This window comes from Gossypium hirsutum, chromosome D08 (genome assembly GCF_007990345.1).
Source record: "Gossypium hirsutum isolate 1008001.06 chromosome D08, Gossypium_hirsutum_v2.1, whole genome shotgun sequence".
Classification (NCBI taxonomy): Eukaryota; Viridiplantae; Streptophyta; class Magnoliopsida; order Malvales; family Malvaceae; genus Gossypium; species Gossypium hirsutum.
The window spans coordinates 7220754-7240535 of NC_053444.1; the positions used below are offsets into that span (position 1 = coordinate 7220754).

Sequence of the window (19782 nt, forward strand, 5' to 3'; positions counted from 1 at the left end):
GAGTTTTATACCTTCCACCAAAGTTTTTAAAATTTGAAGGATCGATCCAATTCATTAAAATAATGGTTGGATTATTATTTTTAATTTGATTAAATAAATTTTTAAAATATTTTAAAAAAATAAATTTAATCGTTCAATTTAAATAATTTTTAATTCGATTGAAATATTTTTCTGTAGACTAATATTATTTTACAGTCTAATTAATTCGATTAAAGGTCGAATTCAAACAACCATACTTTTCACTACTTAAATTTTCGAAGTCATACAAAATTTAATTTTTTTCACCTCTCACTCGACCTGAAATATTAAATAAATATTATATTATATTTTTTTTATAAAATTAAATAAAATACATATTTTACCTTAAGTTAACTAGAAATTGAAAAAAAATAATTAAATAAAATAAAAATATCCCGTACCTCTTTCTCTCTCCATCTCACCCTCCCGCTCCCTTTCCTTCTCCGTCTCCCTCTTCTCTCTTTCCTCTCCATCTTCTCCCTCCCACGCTCCCGCTCCCGCTCCCTCTCCCTCTCCCTCTCCCCCCTTCCCCCTCTCCATCTTCTCCCTCTCTTCCAGTTCCCCTCCCCCCTCTCTACTCCAATCATAAACCTGCAAATGAAGTTTGTTGTTAATTAAAATGAAATCACCTTAAAATTTTGTTAGCATTGTAACAGCAAATTAAATAAAATAACTATGCTTTTGTATGCATAAGGATTGTAGGGGAAGAAGAAGAGGGAGTAATAGGTGTGTTGAAACTTAATTAAGATCGAATTAATAGATCAAATTGATCTAATTTGGTTAACCGATTGGTTAGCCAATCAAGTTAAGTCGGTTAAAGGTTTTTTTGAAATTTTAGTTAATGAATAATTTAATTCGAAATCGGATAATTAATCGAATTAACTGAACTTAATAAATAATATTATATATTACGTATATTAGGCTATTACTAATTCGAATAATTCGGTCAAATGAATATTATCATTTTTTTATATGTTATATACTTATTTTAACAAAAAAAAAACAAAACATAAAAACTTTAGTTAATTCAGTTAACCGACCAAATTAATCAAAATATTTCGGTTTAGTTAATTTTAAAAAAAAACTCGGTTTGATTAACAAAAGATTAAAAAGTTCGATTAATATTAGTTCAGTTCGATTAACTGTTTGAACACCTCTTGAGAAAAAGGAAGAAAAAATTGGGGAAAAAATAAAAAGAGAAGTAAATAAATAAGAAAACAAATTAAAGGTTCACGTGCCACAATTTGATTGGTTATAGAATTATAATTTAAGGGTAAACGTCAGCATTGGTTATGGAATAATAATTTAGGTGGCAAAAAAAGGTTTAGATACCTAACTCAAAAAAGTCATAGTTGGAGGAAACCTTTTCACAAATACAAATAGACACACAATGTAAGCATAAATACAAGAAAATGCCAAAATAAATACAAATTAGAATCAAATCATTACAAAACATCTCGAACTTGAATACTTAAGATCCAAAATCTTAGCTTTTTACCAACTGTGCCAAGACTTGATTGAAATAATTATATATGTTTTAGATATTATATAAGCTAAAACAATTTATTAAAAAATATATAGTAAGAAATGGAAGTATAGATTGGAGTTCTCTTTTCTCAATTTGTATTTGGAAACTCTAGAAAATCATAAATGAATTTGTTATACGTTAGCGTTAGAATTGAACGATAAACTTACAAATGGTCTAAATGAACCTTATTTATAAACCCCTTAGGAGCACCCTTCGAAACAAAAAGGGCCTCACCGCTACACTAGACTCCAACTATCACGTCTCATCAGAGATAATTGAAAGCCTATTTTATCCCCACCTTACCTAGACCTATAGTAGCAAACCATTTGGCCACTTGCTTTTGATCCTCTTATGAGAACTCAACACATGGCACCTCGAGACCAAGGTTAATGATATACAAAGTCCAAAGCCTAGAGACCAGGAGCAAGTTCTCTCCCCTCCTTTTGATCATTCTCTTTTCCTACCTCAATATTCTCCTTCTTAACCACTTTAAACTGTGGCCTTCCACCTTGTGGTGATCCCGTCAAAAAGTTCATATTTAGAGATCATCATAGTAATAGCCTCACTATCCTATACTCCAGCTTATCGTAGGAAATCGTACTAGCACTTGACCTTTGAATGATGCATGTCTCTCTTGCTTACGGTAGCTTCAAGGTGTGGCAACCATCTAAAACAAATTGGGTCAAACTTAACACGGATGGTTCGGTTAGTCTCGATAGAAAGATGACAGCAATTGGTGGTGCACTCTGTAATAGTAATGGAAATTGGATTGTCTGTATTAGAAAAAGTATAGGGACTGCTATTGTTTTCCAAGCCGAGGGTAGGGCAATATTGAATGGCTTGCACTGATATGTGCAGGTTGAAAGTGAAAACACTTTATTGATTCGGACTTCGTGCACTTGTCTTAATGAAAACAATGGAATGACTGAGATTAGATAGAAGGCCATGGCATTTGGAGTTGTAACGTGTCAATAGGGAACAAAACAGGTGATTATTGTCGAAACCATCTTTTATTTGAAAAACAAAAAGTTTAGTTGTCGACTTAAAAACGAAAATTGGGAGTCGCCACCGATCTTTTATTGAGGTGTGATCGGATCACCTTGAAAATAATTTTAGGTTTGCGAATTTTGAGAAAACAGGCTCGGGAGTCGGTTACGCACGAGGATGGGTTAGCACCCTCGTGACGCCCAAAATTGGTACCGAAACGATTGTTTAATGTCTTAATGTCGAAATTTTGAAAAGATGTTAAAATACGATCCTTTTAAAAAGAAAATTCGAATAAAAATGAATTGGATGATAAGGTGCACCCATTTCGGAGAAATAAATTGTCACACTCAGTGAGTTAGGGTGCGACAATTCAATCTTTGAAATTAGATTTGTTCCTTTTTTAAGAAAATAATGTATTTTAAGAAGGATATTTGATTATTTGAGTCAGTCGAGAAATCCGAATCCAGTAAGTTAGGGTTCAATTTCTCAAAGTTCTCGAACATCAAATATTGCCTTTATTTCGAAATCGAGATAACAAAATGTTGATCCAGTAAGTTAGGATCAAACATTTGAAACCTTAAGAGCTTTATTTTAACGCTTGTGTGGCTTTAATAAAATGGGCGCTTGATCATATAAATTCATTGAGAAGAGTCGAAGCCCAGTAAGTTAGGGCTCAATTCTCTCGAGAACCTATGAACGTCAAGCCCTTTTTAAATTTTGTGGAATAAAACAATCACTAGGCTTTAACGAAACTCAACTCTTACAAACGAAACATGATTGAATAATGATTTAAACTTAATTAGAAGCAATTAAACTAATAATAAGCAAATACAAACATCGATTTAAATCATATTATGCAAACCTCCATATAAAAAAGCAACCCATAAATTCATAATCAATTAAAAACAAAAGGACAATAATAACAATGAACAATACAAATATTTGATATCATTTAATAAAGGAGAGAAATAATAAAGAAAACAATTTATGAAGGATTTTTTTTAAAAAAATGCAAGGAAATAAATAAATAAATAAATGAAGTAAGATAAAAATAAATAACTTGAAATTAATATCTACATTCTAGTTTATATAAATAAAACTTAGTAGAAATAATAGTAAATACCTAGTAATAATATAAACAAATTTTAGAGGAATAAGGTTTTCTTTTATGCATAAAAAATAGAATAAAATAAAAATCATTTGAAGATAGTAATACATTATTATGTATGCGTATGCTAAAAGAAAAGAAATCATGTTATATGCATGTATATAAAAACATAAAGTATAAAAATAAAAAATAAGTATAAAAATTAAAGTAACAATAATTTCCAAAAAAAAGAAGAAAAATATAAGAAGGATTAAATCAGAATCGAATTAACATGGCATAAATAAAATTAAACTAAAGCGAGGGACCATGCTGCAACACGCGTATTACATGGGGGCCCGATTGGGAAATATCCCGCTCCCCAAAACGCGGCGTTGCAGGCTGGGTCGGAATGAAGCAAAAACGAAAATGCAGAACAAAATTAAAAAAAATAAAAGGGGTCGATTTAAACGCGCCGTAAAAAAAGGGACCATTTGCGCAAATCGCCCAATTGAGGCCAAAACGCGCAGATCCTTCCCCGGGTCGGGTCACCGAGCGGGTTGTTAGGGTTAATCGGTCAACACGACACCATTTAAGGGCCACTGAAATAGGTCCTAAACTGTGCCGTTTTATGCGCTATAAAAGGCCTCCCCATAACCCTAAAAACAGTCTGTTGAAGACAAACCTCAGCCTCCCCTCCTGCGCCGTTTCGACTCGACGTCCCAAAGCTTTCAAACCTAGCCTCAGCTCCGATGACTGCGGAGAGAGCAAGAGTTCGGCTACCAGGTACGTTTCTCCCCTTCCTTTTATTATTCCTCTTAACAAGCAATTGATAAACACGGAAATCGAAAAAAAAAAGAAAGAAAAGAAAACCAAAACTAATAACCAGCAAGATTAGAAAGGAAAACAACCCAGAAATCACCTTTCAAACTTTTTTCTTTTTGATTTCTCTGAATACTTTTGTATACAATATGTGTGTTTTTTTTCTTTTTTTGTAACCCCCTAAGAGCTTTTTTTGCCCTCGTTTTATAGGTCGAGAAAAATAAAAGTAAAAGAATACAATTTTTTCTGCGTTCTCTTTGCTGTGTTTTTCGTTTGCGCTTGCTGCAGGTACGGCGTGCAGGGCTGGGGACGTGGCATGTACGGAGGCGAAGGCGCATGTGTGAGGGCAGAGGCTTGGCACGCGCGGAGGAGTTTGGGCTGCTGCGGCATTGGAGTTTGCTCGCTACTAGGGTTTCTACAATTAGGTTGGGATTTGCACTGAGTGATTTGGGCCAGGGTCTTTAATTGGGTTTAATTCAGTGGGTTCATTGGGTATTTGGATTTTGTAATCGGGTTTGGGCTTAGTTTTTTGTAATTTTGGACATTAATTTACGGGACTTTTATATTTATTTATTGGTTTTTCATTTGTGCTTTTAGGCCCGAGCAAATTGGGCCTATTACAGTTATCATTAGTAAAAAATTGTAGGAAATTAATTTGGAAAGGTTACCTTTTGACTAGAACTTCATAAGCTCATTATAATACCTTAAAAGAATTGTTTGCGACTGAAACAAAAAAGTATTTTGGGTTATGCTTGGTGACATAAGTGAGCAAATAAGAGCTAATTGAAAATTTTGTAAAGCTGTGTTATATGATAAATGCTACAAGGATGACCCTCTTAATTAGCCCAACAATGCATGCTAAAATTAATAGTTGTTCAGTTTTGTAACTATTAAATATCATTAATTAAGTTTTTGATGTGGTTATTTCTTATGCAATTCTTAAACACTTGCAAAACACCATGAATGGGTTGTCTTATTAGTGGATGAATCTCACCATGTATGATACCATGATTTTTAACCAATTAAGATGTTGACGTGGTGTTTTCTAATTGAGTAAGATGTGGATGTGAAGATTTAATGTTTGCAAAATGAAATATTAATGTTTAAATATTATATTATCAAACTTTATTTAATTTGTTAGTAATTTTACCTATTACTATTTAATATAACATCCAATCCAATCAAATATAAAGTTAATTAAATAAACAAATATAATTAAATAAAATAAATTACATCAAATATAAAGTTAATTGAATTAAACAAAAGAAACAAACAAATTATATAAAACTTAATTAAATATATACAATCATTCAAAAAGTTGTAATGCCGTTTCACAATGTAATTGTCTATAATTAAATGTTAAATTTTGCCGATATATTGGTTATACAAATCTTCAGCCTCACCTCAATCTTCACCTTGAGGTAATAAGATAAATGAACTTACTTGAGATGGGTGGGATAAAAGCAAACTCACCACCCAAAGGGTCTATTAATGAAGATGATGTACCGGATAGAAGGGACAATCCATGGACACACTCTCCATGTTTGCCAACATTTGACTAGCTTCATTCCCAAATTGATATGATGATGCAATCAAGTGTGGAGGTTAGGCATGTTAGACATACGATTTTCGAGGCCTCTATTGACAACTCAGTGGTATATGACATTGCAAAGGTCAAGAAGGCCATCCTTCGCCAGTGGGATACGATTTTTTATGGGTTGTATATCAGTCAAAGTATGCCATTGATTGTGCAAAATTATAGTTCAAGATCATGCATCCTCCACAATATTTTAAAGATGAACATTCCAGTAATCAATCCATTAGGCGAATAGGTGTCGTTCTTCCCATACAAATCCAGCCTATGAAGCTCATCGCGGTTCATCGAAGGTATATGAGCAAAAGATGGTACCCAATAGGATATCCACACAATCTGTAAACAATTGTATAGTTAAATGTATTTATGATAATAATTACTTTAGTTAAATTCAAATATACAAATAAATTACCTATGTAAATACAAATAAGTCAATTTGTGTATATTTTGTATAATCCAAACAAGTCTATATTTGTTAAAATATCAAATGTAAATGTTGAGAGAGGGTTGAGAGCTGAGAGTGTGTTGATAAAGTGTAGGCTTAGTATTCTTGAAGGGTTGATTCTTTCTTCATCATTCCTAAGAGTATTTACAGGCAAAGATCATGTGTCATATAATGTTAATGTGTTGGGCTTGTCATCTAGCTATTATTACAAAGCGCATGGAAGGATGTCTTTGATGAGACGAAGATATTTATGACAGAACAGATCTTATAATTTATTCTAACTCTGATAGAATAAAGCAGTTAAGCCTATGTGATGTTTGGTGACCAAACAACTTCATATTCACAATGAAGATTGGTCCATCCGTTGTTCGGATAATCATTCCGGGAGATTGAGTTCACAAGTGACCTCCCGGGTCGCATAACAATTCTTATATTTCACTTAAATCAATTTACTAGACATGAAAAAAATGTGCTTCAAATTTAATTTAGGCTATCTTTGAATTTAACTTCAATTGTCAGTAACAAACTTTTTATTTTACTAAATTATATCATTCAACTTCTATTATTAATAAATTGAATCACTTATATACAAATTTTGCTAATTGATTTTATTGTAAAATATATACGATACATTTTTTAAATAAAATCAATTTTGAAATTTTTGTGTTGAGTAATGTATGCATTTTGAACGAGCACTTCCATAAAAATTATTTAATTAAGTTACCATAATTTAAATGATATAATTTGATAAAATTAGAAGTATATGAATTGCATGAATTAAGATACCTAAAATGTAATTACCCTTCAATATATAACTTCCAACATTACTACTAATATTTTGAGTCCTCTATGTTTATTTATGAATTTAATAACAATATGTTAACCAAGTCAATTTACTTAGATGCAGGATGTTTAAACGGTTAATCGGTAAGTTAACCAAATCGAATTAGTATTAATTGAATTAATTAAATTTTTTAATCTTTTAATTATTAATCAAACCGAAATTTTTAAATAAAAAAACTAATCGAACCGAAATATTTCGGTTAATTCAATCAGTTAACTGAATTAACCAAAATTTATATTTTTTTTGTTAAAACAAGTATAAAACATATAAAAAAATAAATTGATAATGTTCATTTGACCGAATTAGTAATAGCCTAATACATGTAATATATAATATTATTTATTAAATTCGGTTAATTCGATTAATTACTCGATTTTGAACCAAATTAATCATTAACTGAAATTTTAAAAAACCTTTAACCGACTTTCAACCGAACTAAATCGGTTAATCAACCGATTAACCGAATTAAATTAATCGATTAATTCGGTTTTAACCGAAGTTTGAACACCCCTAGATGCAGGAAAGTGAATAAACTAATACTACTAGTAGGGTGGAAACTATTATGTAATCGTTTCAAGGGCAATGGAAACGTAACGTCGTTAAAAGAAGCAAGACAAGATGAACAGGGTTACAAATTAAAAATAGAAAGGATAAACTACACCATTAGTCACTAAACTATAGACAAGTTTTCATTTTGGTCACTTAACTAAAATAAGTTACAGTTTGATAGTTGAACTATTTGGAAGTTTTCATTTTAAGTTACTGAACTATTCAAAAGTTTTTATTTAAATCTTTGGGATATTAAGTTTTTTTTTAAAAAAAGTTTCGCCAGTAAGCTCCAAGCGATGATTCGACGATTTGTATGGTGGAAATAGCACCCATCAATGAGTAGAAGAACATGCCTTAAATCTAAGTCAATCTAACAGTCAATGTCAGAGATTGGAGAAAAAAGTTGTTTATATTTTTGTTTACAAATTGGTAACGTCCAAAGTTGTTTCATGAAAAAAAATTAAACTGTAAAAGAGAAGAGAAAGAGAGCTTTTGATTGATGTAGGTAGTGCAAACAAAAAAAGCCATATATCATTTATTTTAACAACACGGTGACTTAGATGAAAACTTTTAAATAGTTCAGTAATCAAATTGTAACTTTTTTTATTTATTTTAGTAGCCCAAATGAAAAATTACCCATAGTTTAATGACTAATGGTGTATTTTAGGGGGTTTTTTACCCTAATAATATAAAAATAATAATTAATTACGAAAAAGGTATAAAAAATAGAATAATTACAAAAATAGACATTTACTACAGTGTTCTAACGGTGCCATCTGACATATTAGTGGCACTAGACTAAAATGTGATGATCTAAAAACTCCAGGGACCTTATATGCAAATTTCCCATTTTGATTAGGTGTTGAAAAAACACTTCAGAGGGTGCCAGTATGGCAAACTTAAAAAGGATAAATTCACCCTAAACCCCCTTATTTATTATTTTTTTTATCCTCTGTTAACACCAAAAATAGGTTGGCCTCTTATTAATTAGTCTAAAAAGTTTTTCTACCAAAAAGTATTTTTGTAAGTAAGCTGATTCCAACTGGAAATAAATTTTATTTATTTTTAAAAAAATATTTATAATTTTATTATCAATTTGATTTACGAACATAGTATAAAATTATAATTGTAAAAGCTTTAGAAAAATTTTATTATGTATAAATTATAATTATTAGTTAAATTTATAGTTTTCAAATATAATGAGAGTAAAAGAAAACTACTATAAATACCGTTAACTGTTATGTCAAACATAATTTGAACAATAAAAATATTTTTTGAAAAATAAATAAAATTTATTTCGAGTTGGAACCAGCTTACTTACAAAATACTTTTTGGTAGAAAAATATTTTAGACTAATTGATAAGAGGTCAATTTATTTTTGGTGTTAAAGGAGAATAAAAATTAATAATAAATAAGGGGTTTAGGGTGCAATTTACCCTTCTAAAATTTAGTGCCTGTCAGGCAGCACCCTTCAAGGGTCTTTTTAGCTACCAATTAAAAAGGAAATTTTCATATAAGGTTCCTAGAGTTTTTAGATCATCACATTTTAGTCTAATGCCGCCAATATCTCAAGTGGCCCGTCAGAACACTTTTTTGTAATTATTTTATTTTCTATATCTTTTTCATAATTAATTGTTTTTTAATATTATTTGGATAAAAAATCCCTTGTATTTTACCCTAATAAAAATGATGAAGACGTGACAAGACCTGAAAAGGATGGGCCCCATCATTATGTCCTAAGTATGATATGTTGTATGTGTATCAAACGTGTCATTGTTGGTGCTGGTTAGATCAATGCAAGGGTAAAGTAGTTTGCCTAGCTCAGACCGGGCTTTGAATAAAAATTTTTGCATCTCGAGCCAGGTCCAATTTAAGTAATATTTTTATTATTATTTAAATTTAATTATAAAAAATATAAATTAAAAATATTTTATTAAATTTTGAATTGTGAAACGAACTTTTTCGACAAGTCGGCTCGAAAATGAGCTTGGACTTAAATTTTTTTAGTTGGGCCTCAACCTGACTTGACCTTTCCCATGAACGACTCTAGTATCAGTTGACAATTGTGTCTAAGTGTTAGTATGAGTCCAATCGAGTTATCTATTTTGTGTTTTATAAATAAATGTGAAAAAAGAACTTATATCAAAGCGCATTTATATAAAAAAAAATGTAGAAGTTAAATAAGATTTTGAAATGGTAAAATTGAGATTTTGTATCTATTTTGAGTTTTGTTATAATAATAAAGTTATTAAGGTGTTGGACGATACAAAGGTAATAATTTACATCATAAGAGATGTAAAGAATGACTGGGATGGAGGTGATTCATATCGTAGATAGTGTGAAGAAGAGTCTCTAAAATTAGTGATTTAGAATTATATGTGTAGAGTATAGGTTATGCATTTGGTCTTGTTCCTTTCTCTTTATTAAAAAGAGATATTTATAGATGAATGAGGGCTTGGGGTAGACCCTTAATCTTATGATTGCATCTTTAGTATTGTTAAATTTAGGCCCAAATTAGAGTATGGCCCAAATATAATTGTTTTCGAAATTGGTTACCTTGGAAAGTTTGAAACATTAGTAAGATTGGATTTGATGTAGTAAACACTCTTAGTGGCATCACGATATCTTTTTTATGGTTGTAAGAGGTGTTCATACAAGAAGACGTGAGAGACATTCAAATAAAATATTTAAAGATATTAATGTCCCACTGATTAATTTGATTAAAAAAATAAATATAATATAGAGGGTGATGATAGGTATAGAATGTTAATGGGGGCGCTATCCTTAAACACAAACGAAAATGATATTTAAATATAAGTTTGGATCAATCCATGTGTCTCGTAATGATTACCATCAAGAAGGGGGAATTTTTGCCGGTCATTCAGCTTGCCTATATATTTTATTCATGTAATACAAAAATGGTGGTGCTGGCCGATAGCCATTTTCATTATTAGTTTATTCCCTGTAGAAACCATTTGACTTTCCGTGGATTTAACAACAAATTGAAAATTTTGGGTTTAGAAAGAGAATTTTCCCTTTAGAAATTCTCAATTCTCAATTAATTTATTTTAATTGAAGTTAATTAGTCAAAATTTTATATATATATATATTCGATATTATGAAGTGGTATAAAATGTAGGCATATATAAAGGTCAGTTTGGTTGGATTGGATTAAGTAATAAAAAGGTTATAGATTTAAGTGATGAATATTAGTGGGACGGCGGCTTGTTGTAAGTTGGAACTTCCACTACGTGCTTAATCGCTTATCCATAATACCAATCCAACACATTTGAGTTTGATCTCCAATTTGTTTTCTTTTCGTAATTTTCCACAACCAAATCTATTTTGCACTGTTAGGTTTAGGTATAGATACATGTCACTCGAATAAGATATTTTTTTATTATTCATGTAATTTTCTTAATTATTTTATGGTTTATAAATATTAATCATTTTAAAATTTATAATTAAATCTTAAATTATGAAAAATACAATATAACTTTCAATAAATAAAAATGCAAGAAAAGTATAATTGGAGAGGCTCAGGACTGAAATTGTGTTGGCATTGACTACAGCCATACCTTCATGAATCACGGCATCTGCATGCTATGAGAAGGGCTAGGGGTAGTGGAGGTCGTTTTCTGAATAAAAAGAAGCTGGATGATCACATCACCAGTCCTAACTCAGAAAAGGGTATGAATTCAGATGAAAACATTTCAGCTAAATCAGCTCACTTATCTGGGTTTGAGTGCTTATCTTCCAGTGGTACTGGAAATTTGAGTTCCTTCTACGGACAGCAAGAGGGAAATGTGTCACTAGTTAAGGATTTGCATAAAGCACAGCCTTTAGCTAATAGTACACTCCACTTATCATCTAATAATGCTGAGAAGGGTAACTACTTCCGCCAGCAGAGGGATATCGTGCAAAGGAATGGGGCACAACATGGGGCCCCTTCAATTAAATGAGATTCCTCCTTGAGGTGGGTGACTCTATCCCACATCGCTCTGCATGTTTAGTGTTTGGTAACTCGTGTCGATTTTATGTCTCTGTATCTAATGGAGTCTTTTTTATATAGGCAGCGCTGGAGGTATTTGCCCCTTAGATGTTGGGTGGCGGAATCCCTCCCAGAGTGGCGTCTCTCAGGCAAATCATTCTTGGCTTTGGTTTGGTTAAGGGGTTATCGTATGAGGAAGTATGTGGTCTTTGGTTTTATCCACACACTGCTGTTCCTCCTATTGATCCCGTTGTAGAAAGATAATGTGTGGTATCGTGTGTGGTATCGTGCTACCTACAAAAGTGTATAATTTGAAACAACTTATATTAGAACTTGTGTACTGAAGCAGAATTTACGTATGACTAAAGAGTTTTAGCATTTACATGAGTGTGGCCTTAATAATGTATAAGTGCTTCCTGCTGTTGCTTCTCTCCTTTCCTCTTATTTTTCTAGTTCTTATATGAGAAACGCGTCTAAATGATAAAAAGACAAATCTGAGGCATTGAGATTTTTGGTTAACGCTCTGCTGGAAAACGGAGGTATATGCAATGCATGCTTGATACCTTTTGAGGAGGCTCGTGAATAGCGCCAAATATCATCCCCTGGCCCCGAGAACTCTATACAAATGAAGACCTTTCCCATTGGCTAAAATTTTAAAAGTATGGTATTTTTTTTACATGCCCAAGACAGTTATAAATGTGTATAATACAGGAGAAGCATTATTGGTCTTACAGAAAAAGAAAAAAAAAACCAGTTGTCAACAACACTGCTGTCAGCTGGTAATATAATGCGTCTTGTCTCTTAATTTGTCTGAAAATAGAAGTCTCCAACAATTTCTAGTTTGCTTGCTCTTTAAGTTGTTCCTGTTCCACGGGAAGCAAAAGCCAAAAAATCACACAAAATTAGAAAAGCAGAAAGATTTTATCATCTCTAGATGTTAAATTATTTGTTATGCTTATACTAACCTCTGTCACAAAGAAAGCATGAAACCCATAAGGAACCCTGTAGGGTAATTCAACAACTGCATCAGGATCTGCTGACATCGTTTTTGCATCAATCACATTCACTGCTGATTTTCTGTTCAGTCGAAAACAATAGTCAGAAAAGACCGAGCAAACGAAATATTCAGATAGTGTATGGCAAGGGTAAGGGAGAGACATACCCAGTATTTTCATCATGTGCAAAGAATATCAAGTAGCCATCGTCTTCTTCACAAGTGGTCCCAGGCTCACGAGGCACAAAAACAGCTTCTGAACCGAATCTACCAGGACCCAAGTCAAATACCCCAACAACATTTCCCCCAACTTCAATCTTTTCTTTTCCTGCCTCTGGTTCCGTGTGCAGATCAAATTTCACAATCCCCTTGACTTTCGCAATGCTGTCCAAAATGGTTCCATACACATACCTTTGTTTTCTAAATTCACACAAGAGATGGAAAAAAATGACAAGTCAGAAGTATAAACTTCGATCAAAGAAGGTAAGCATATCATACGTTATGTTTTTAGATCATGTACCTGCCAGTGTAGTATTCATTCACCCTGGGGAAATCCACAGCAGAAGCTGATAGTTTCTTCTGTGAAGCAAGACCACTTTTCATGTTGAACCTCATCTCATACCTGATTTAAATGATAAAAATGAGAAACAACCTTGTACAAAGGTCATTTGCATATGCACATAAGAGGCCAGAGTTCTCACAGCTCATTTGAGAAATTTTCAAGCTTCTCTTTGACCTCCCCATTGACCATGTCTAGATCTGGGTTCTCAAGACGGCAAGTGATCAGAACAACTTCGTCTCCCTCCTCCCAAGCATTCGCTAGAAACAGAACATCATAAAAGCAGTTAAGTGTCTAATCCATCCATGTACTTGATAAAATATTAAGCATATAACAATTTTATCCAAACTGGAAGTAGGTATAAATAAAGGATTGAGTTAAAAAAATGATAAAATGCATACAATACCATTGTGGAATATAAAGCAATTAGGAAGCTCAAACCATCTGATTAGCAGGTCATCCTTTGCATATCGTGGAAGGACACCAAAGCGAGCCTTCTTTGAAGCATCAAATGAGTATATCAGCTTCTTGTCTTTAACCATATCCTGAAAATTTAAATGTCAACAATCATAAGATGCAATTACTATGATTCTCAACAATGATGTCAGAAGCTAAATTCTATTATGGTACATCAATAGTCTTAATTACCCACCAAAAATAAAAGTTCTTGACAAATCATAGAACATTTTAGGCACGCAAGTCACATATCAACCTCAACAAGAGTTTGAAAGCTGGCATCTGATAGAAAAATAAACAGAAATTTCTATTGAAAGTGGCATACCTTTGGTCGAAAATACAAGGGAAGATCCAAGAAAATTGCATAATTCTCAGTAATTGCAAAGTCATGCATCATGATTGGTTCTGATATTGTTATTGGAACTGGGTCGTGCATGAAACCATCTTTTGAAATAACTCTGTATGTAATATAAGGTGGCCCTTCGTGTCCATAACCAAAAGTAAACATCTCACCTGCATGCAGAAACATCATAAATCAAAAGTGTTTCACCACCAGTAACTAATAACTTATCTCCTTTTTAAATAATGTGTCTCACCAGTGACTGGATCAACCTTTGGATGAGCAGTGAAGGAATGTGCCAACCGCTTGTCATAGTCAATCATGCCAAGAGTTTGGAGATCTCCATCCTCCAAAACTTTGAGCACATCTGTTTGTTATAACAGGCAATACAATTTAGTACCCAAGCTTCATCAAAGAAATAATAAGAAATGCAAATAGATGTGAATGTTAGCATCCTTAAACCCCCATTCTTTCTTAACAGAAAACTGAAAGAGAGAAGACAAACTTACAAGGTTTATCGGCCTCTTGAAGTGCCAAAAGTTTCCCATGGTGATATATGAGATTTGTATTAGCTGTTCAATTATTATATGGCAGGTCAGAGTCTCACATCAATAAGATAAATATTTTAAAACAGGTAAACTACCAGTGATGAGCAACAACAAAAAAATGGAAAGGGTGAAATTGTTTTCAGATTGCATTTTAAGGGATATATGTGCCACTGCCAAGGATCATGAAATAAATTAAAGGACACATAAGTTTCGGAGCCCCCATCTGGAAATGTACCACATCAACTCAATGGATCAGAATGAAGATGTAATCTATAATACATTCTAACTCACTCAATGTTCTACTAACATTTCCTTTCTATGAAGGTTTGGAGAAATAACATAGGCATCTTAGAACCATGCAGCCATATCTTTACTCTCTCTATATGGAACAGACACCAGAGCATACAAATACTAGCACTCAATAGAGATAAAGCACAAATGCATAAGCAATAAAATCCTTTCTAAAAAATTTGTGCAACTGTATATTAATGGAACATCACATGTAATCCATTGCATTATCTTTGCATTTAGCAGAAACAGACTCAACAAAATTACCTGGAACATCACATGTAATCCATTGCATTATCTTTGCATTTAGCAGAAACAGACTCAACAAAATTACCTGTTCCATTTCCGTATGATAAATCTAACACTTTAGCCTTTTCTCTCAGCTTATATATATTGACCATGAGCAATCCAAATAATCCTTTAAGGTCTCCAACCTGAGAAATATCATATTCAAGAAGAGGATAGCGACATGCCAAGCATTTGCAACAGAGGTTTTACACAGTTAAAATTGAACTTAAAGCTTCTAACTGCAGGTCAGTCATTGCTGTTTAGTTTTCAAAAGGCCCCACTACTTAGAAGCAGCTTAGTGGAATAAAAACATAGCCGGTACAACTTAGCTAACATTACAATGAATAATTTCAACCTTTTGTGTCAAGAAGGCAACTTGCAAGATATACCTTCATAAATTTTGACCCCCCGAAAAACTCTTCTTGTTTAAGACGCGATGTCTTGACAAAACGAGACACATATGTTGCCTTTCCATCTTTGATGCGCAGACCATGAATCATTCTATAAATTCCACAATCAACAAACAGGTTACATTATGTTAATTCTGTCATATCATGCAAGTGCAACCACATCAAGTAAAAGGTAAGAAGCAAAGAACAAGATCTGAATTGGCACTATGACAAGCATCCACATAGTTGGAGCAATACATAAAGCAGTTAATCAGAGAACCAGTGGGCAACTAAAGCAAAGAAGTAGTGCTATATAAATGGTTAAATTGAAGCAAACATACCCATCTCCATCAAACCTGGAAGGCAAAGAAATTACGAAGAAAAAAAAGAACAAAGAATTAGAAGTGATGACCATGAAAGTTAATTCACAAGAAAAAAAAACAGAAGAGTTGAAAATAAACATACCAGTGATATGCAGCAACAGGAGGAAACTTGGGGTTAGGCCCAACCCTTACAAATTCACCATTCAAACATTCCTGGAAAAACACATACAAAATTCCCAGAAAATATTATATTACTAATATCACACAATAATAAACAATGGAAAACAAAAAGTAAAACTATTTAATTCATTAAGTGAATCCAAATAGCAATCAGTTTCAGCTAAATCAGCTTACAGGGAGATGGCCTTTGACGGGAAGATTATGGGTGGGAGGAGTTTCGGTAGGAGCAGGACCGAAGTTACCCGATAGATAATGTTGAGGCTGAGAAGAATCATACATAAGCTTAACTATCAGCTGCTCCAACCAGTCAATCAGTGTCGATTTTAGACCTTTTTGGGGGCTGGGTTTCACCTCCAGGATTCCCTTTTCAGCTCCCACACCGTCATCGTTCACCAGCTTCGCCTTGTCCTCCGCCATTTCTCTCCTATTCTGAAACTGATGGTGGTGGAGAAACCGGGGAAGTGTGCATAAATTATTGTATCCAAGTGGATGGTACTTGTTGGTATATAGGGGGCCACGTCATTTTAGAGATTAAATTATATTTTGGTCTAATTTCTAATATCGGTTCTTGTACTCTTCATACTTTTAAAATTTAATCTAACTTCTACTATATTTTAATGGATTTATACTTGATGAACTTGGCGGTGTATAATCCTATTAACCATTGATGAATAAAATAATCACACAATCAAAAAAATAACTAAATTGAATTCAAATTACTTAGTGATGCATCATGCATCAAATATTAATTCAAATTGATTATATTTTATCAATATTAACCTAATTTTTAAATCTAATCTTTGAATAGTTTAAATTATACAAAAATTCATCAATATTGTTATCAATTAATATTTAATTTTCAAATTAAATAAAAAGAAATACTAATTTTAAAAAAAAAAAAATAAAAGCAAAGGGTTAAATTTTTAAAGGCTGGATAGCACAAGGATGCTCCTTAAATATAGTGGGGAAGCCTAATTTGGCATATCAAATTACGACATATCAAACTCCCCTACACTTAATTCTTTACTTGTCCTCAAGCAAACATATAAAACATGCAAAAAGACTACCCTTGAACTAAATTGGACAATTAGCTCACATGGTGGCAAAACATTGAACTTGTATGAGAACTAACTCACATGTAACTTAAGAGTGATATCTAGCTAACTGGGATATTCTTAATGCAAACACAATTAGTTCAATAAGTTAAAGTACTAATAAATATAGAGGCAATTAAAATGAATGTATGCACAAGTGTTATCCATCAAAATGAATTATATGGATTACTCATAGATATCTAAAATGAATTGGCCATTCATCCGGACAAATGCAAGCAATTCAAAAAATATTATGTTAGTGAATTATTCTGGTTCCAAAGGTCTTCTAGGCTTGTAACGTTTTAAGGTTTAAGGATGGTTCGGAGTTCAAACAAAAGATATCTCAAATTGGTTTCAAGCACTAAAAATGGTTAATTACATGACATTTTTTCCTATTTGTCCCTAATTAATTTACAAGCTCGCCTTCTTCTCTCACCTATCTTATTTCTCCAAAATTTTAGAATATATTGTGCAATATTAGAACATACAAAACTAACAAGTACTAATACATTATGACATGAAAGATTTTCTTTCCGAGCTCGACTTTGATTTCGTTTAAGCTCTTTTTTACATTTTGCACTCTTTCACTCACAATGCTTTTAACCCTCACAATGCTTTTATTCACTCGTCATTTTTCTTTTTGTATTTTTCTCTTTTGTTTTATGACTCGACTTAGCAAAGTTCTATATGTTTCACACAAGAAATCAACATAACGTTTCTACCTAACCCTCAATGTCCATGGCCCAACGTCCATTACATAGTGCGTTTTAGCATTCAAGACAATGAAGGGTTGGGTTCTCGACTCATTTAGGCTGAAGGCTTCCATATTAAGACTTAATAAGAAAAGGATACTTGTGACTCAAAATATGGGAACTAGTGGTATATAGCAAAAGGTAAAGTTTTTAGACTCTAGGCTAAATGAACAATGCCTAAGGTCTTTCCCGAAATATTCACAAAACACAATTCCAATCATGCATGCATTTATTCAAATGAACAATTAACAATTCAATTTATTTATCTATAAGGATCCACACACTTTATTCATCCTATGACACGCTGTATACGTTACACACTTTATACGTTTTCATTAAAATTTATTGTCTCTACTCTGTTATACAAATTAACTAATCGAACTAATTAGTCTATAATTTAGAACATCAAGTTATCTAGTATTAATCAAAATTTACATGCTTGGCAATTCAACATACTTATTTGATATTTACCACCACTGGTCTATTGCCCAATGATTGTCCAAACACCATGCAAATACACAAAACAAATAAAATAAACAAAAATATTTTTGGAATTTTAAATTTTTTTTTTAAAAGTGCTTAAAAACTGAAATAAACACAAAAACACAAAACAAAGAAAACAAAACTATGTGCACCCCCCAATTAAACTACAAATTATCCGTAATGTGTGCATAAAATGAAAGATAAGAGGTTACCGAACGTCCTTAGAAGGAGTGTTAGACTAGCTCGAGTCATCCACCTCCTCGTTAAAACTCGAGATTGTAGTGTAGCTTTGGGTGATCGGTTGCACATAGAAACAAAGGAACACAATACAAACGTAAATAATAAAAATAAAAATAACTAAAAACAAATCCAAAATAGTTCAGAAGTTTAAATAGTTTACATGCCACAAAAATAACAATAAAAGACTGTGTAAACATGTAACTAATTCGAATCATCTCCGGGACCCTCACTCAGTCCCGTGATCCCTTTTGCCCTTTCCCTTGACGACCTTCCTATTATAAGATTGCATGGGTTGGTCGTTAGGGTCTTTGATGATGACGCTCTTAGTGGACGGGTGCGCAGGCGCAAAGACCTCTTCAAAGTCGTCATGGTAAGGCTAGAAGTCATCGGCCTCCGTCGCCTCATAATCCTCATTTTCTCTTGTTTCTTCCTTCGAGTGGTAAGGCTAGTCATGGTAAGGCTAGTCTATCAAGAAATGGTCTCATTGCCCCTATCATGCGAGTGGTGCGATGCATCTCTTTGAACAACTTACGTTGCCAATCCGTGCCTTCCTACACCCTCTTTTTCATAGGTTTCTTCAGTGGTGCCGAAGGCAAATCCATCTTGTTCTTCTGCCATTGATTCCACTCACGGATTTGCTTCCTTTGTAGCTCCTAAAATTGTCAGAGCATGGTATCTTCTATTATGCTCTATGTGGGGCGATGGAACTACTCGGTTGGATCTATGAACACCCCTACTCGACAGCACAAGTCCGTGATTAGGTGCGAAAAATATATGCCAACCTTTATCCCTAACACACATTGTCAGATTTCTTTGTTGATCCATCTCCCAAGACAAATTCTCTTTCTCTGCAAAATACAATATAATACGGCAGCTCGAAACATGTTAACAGTATTAGTGTTAAGCAGGGGACAAATACGAGTGCAGATAAACTGCAGCTATAGTTTCGCAATCGGAAACATGATAGCTTGTTTAAAAGACAATAG

General features: G+C 32.9%; 1 protein-coding gene and 1 long non-coding RNA gene across 2 annotated transcripts; one reads left to right on the forward strand and one right to left on the reverse strand.

The window, feature by feature from the left end:
- The first annotated feature begins 11313 nt into the window (after positions 1–11313).
- On the forward strand, positions 11314–12293 carry LOC107915790 (uncharacterized). The gene is made up of 2 exons (XR_005917422.1): positions 11314–11847; positions 11944–12293. It is a non-coding gene; the product is annotated as an uncharacterized lncRNA (long non-coding RNA).
- Positions 12294–12482: 189 nt separating this feature from the next.
- Positions 12483–16702, reverse strand: LOC107915783 (carotenoid 9,10(9',10')-cleavage dioxygenase 1). The gene is made up of 14 exons (XM_041099721.1): positions 16402–16702; positions 16190–16260; positions 16066–16080; positions 15725–15836; positions 15382–15481; positions 14721–14783; positions 14468–14578; positions 14197–14384; positions 13822–13960; positions 13558–13675; positions 13377–13478; positions 13025–13276; positions 12828–12939; positions 12483–12725 (listed from the first exon to the last, which is right to left on the reverse strand). Exons 1-14 carry the CDS (start codon positions 16642–16644, stop codon positions 12699–12701), a joined length of 1653 nt encoding a protein of 550 aa, XP_040955655.1. The 5' UTR covers positions 16645–16702; the 3' UTR covers positions 12483–12698.
- Positions 16703–19782: the final 3080 nt, after the last annotated feature.

Excerpts from the sequence above, each read along its gene's own strand:
- LOC107915783 (XM_041099721.1), bottom strand. The coding sequence starts at position 16,644 with ATGGCGGAGGACAAGGCGAAGCTGGTGAACGATGACGGTGTGGGAGCT. Across the intron at positions 14,784-15,381 it reads ATCATACGGAAATGGAACAG|CTAATACAAATCTCATATAT; the intron begins GTAATTTTGTTG and ends ATAATTGAACAG. Across the intron at positions 14,385-14,467 it reads AAAGGTTGATCCAGTCACTG|GTGAGATGTTTACTTTTGGT; the intron begins GTGAGACACATT and ends TTCTGCATGCAG.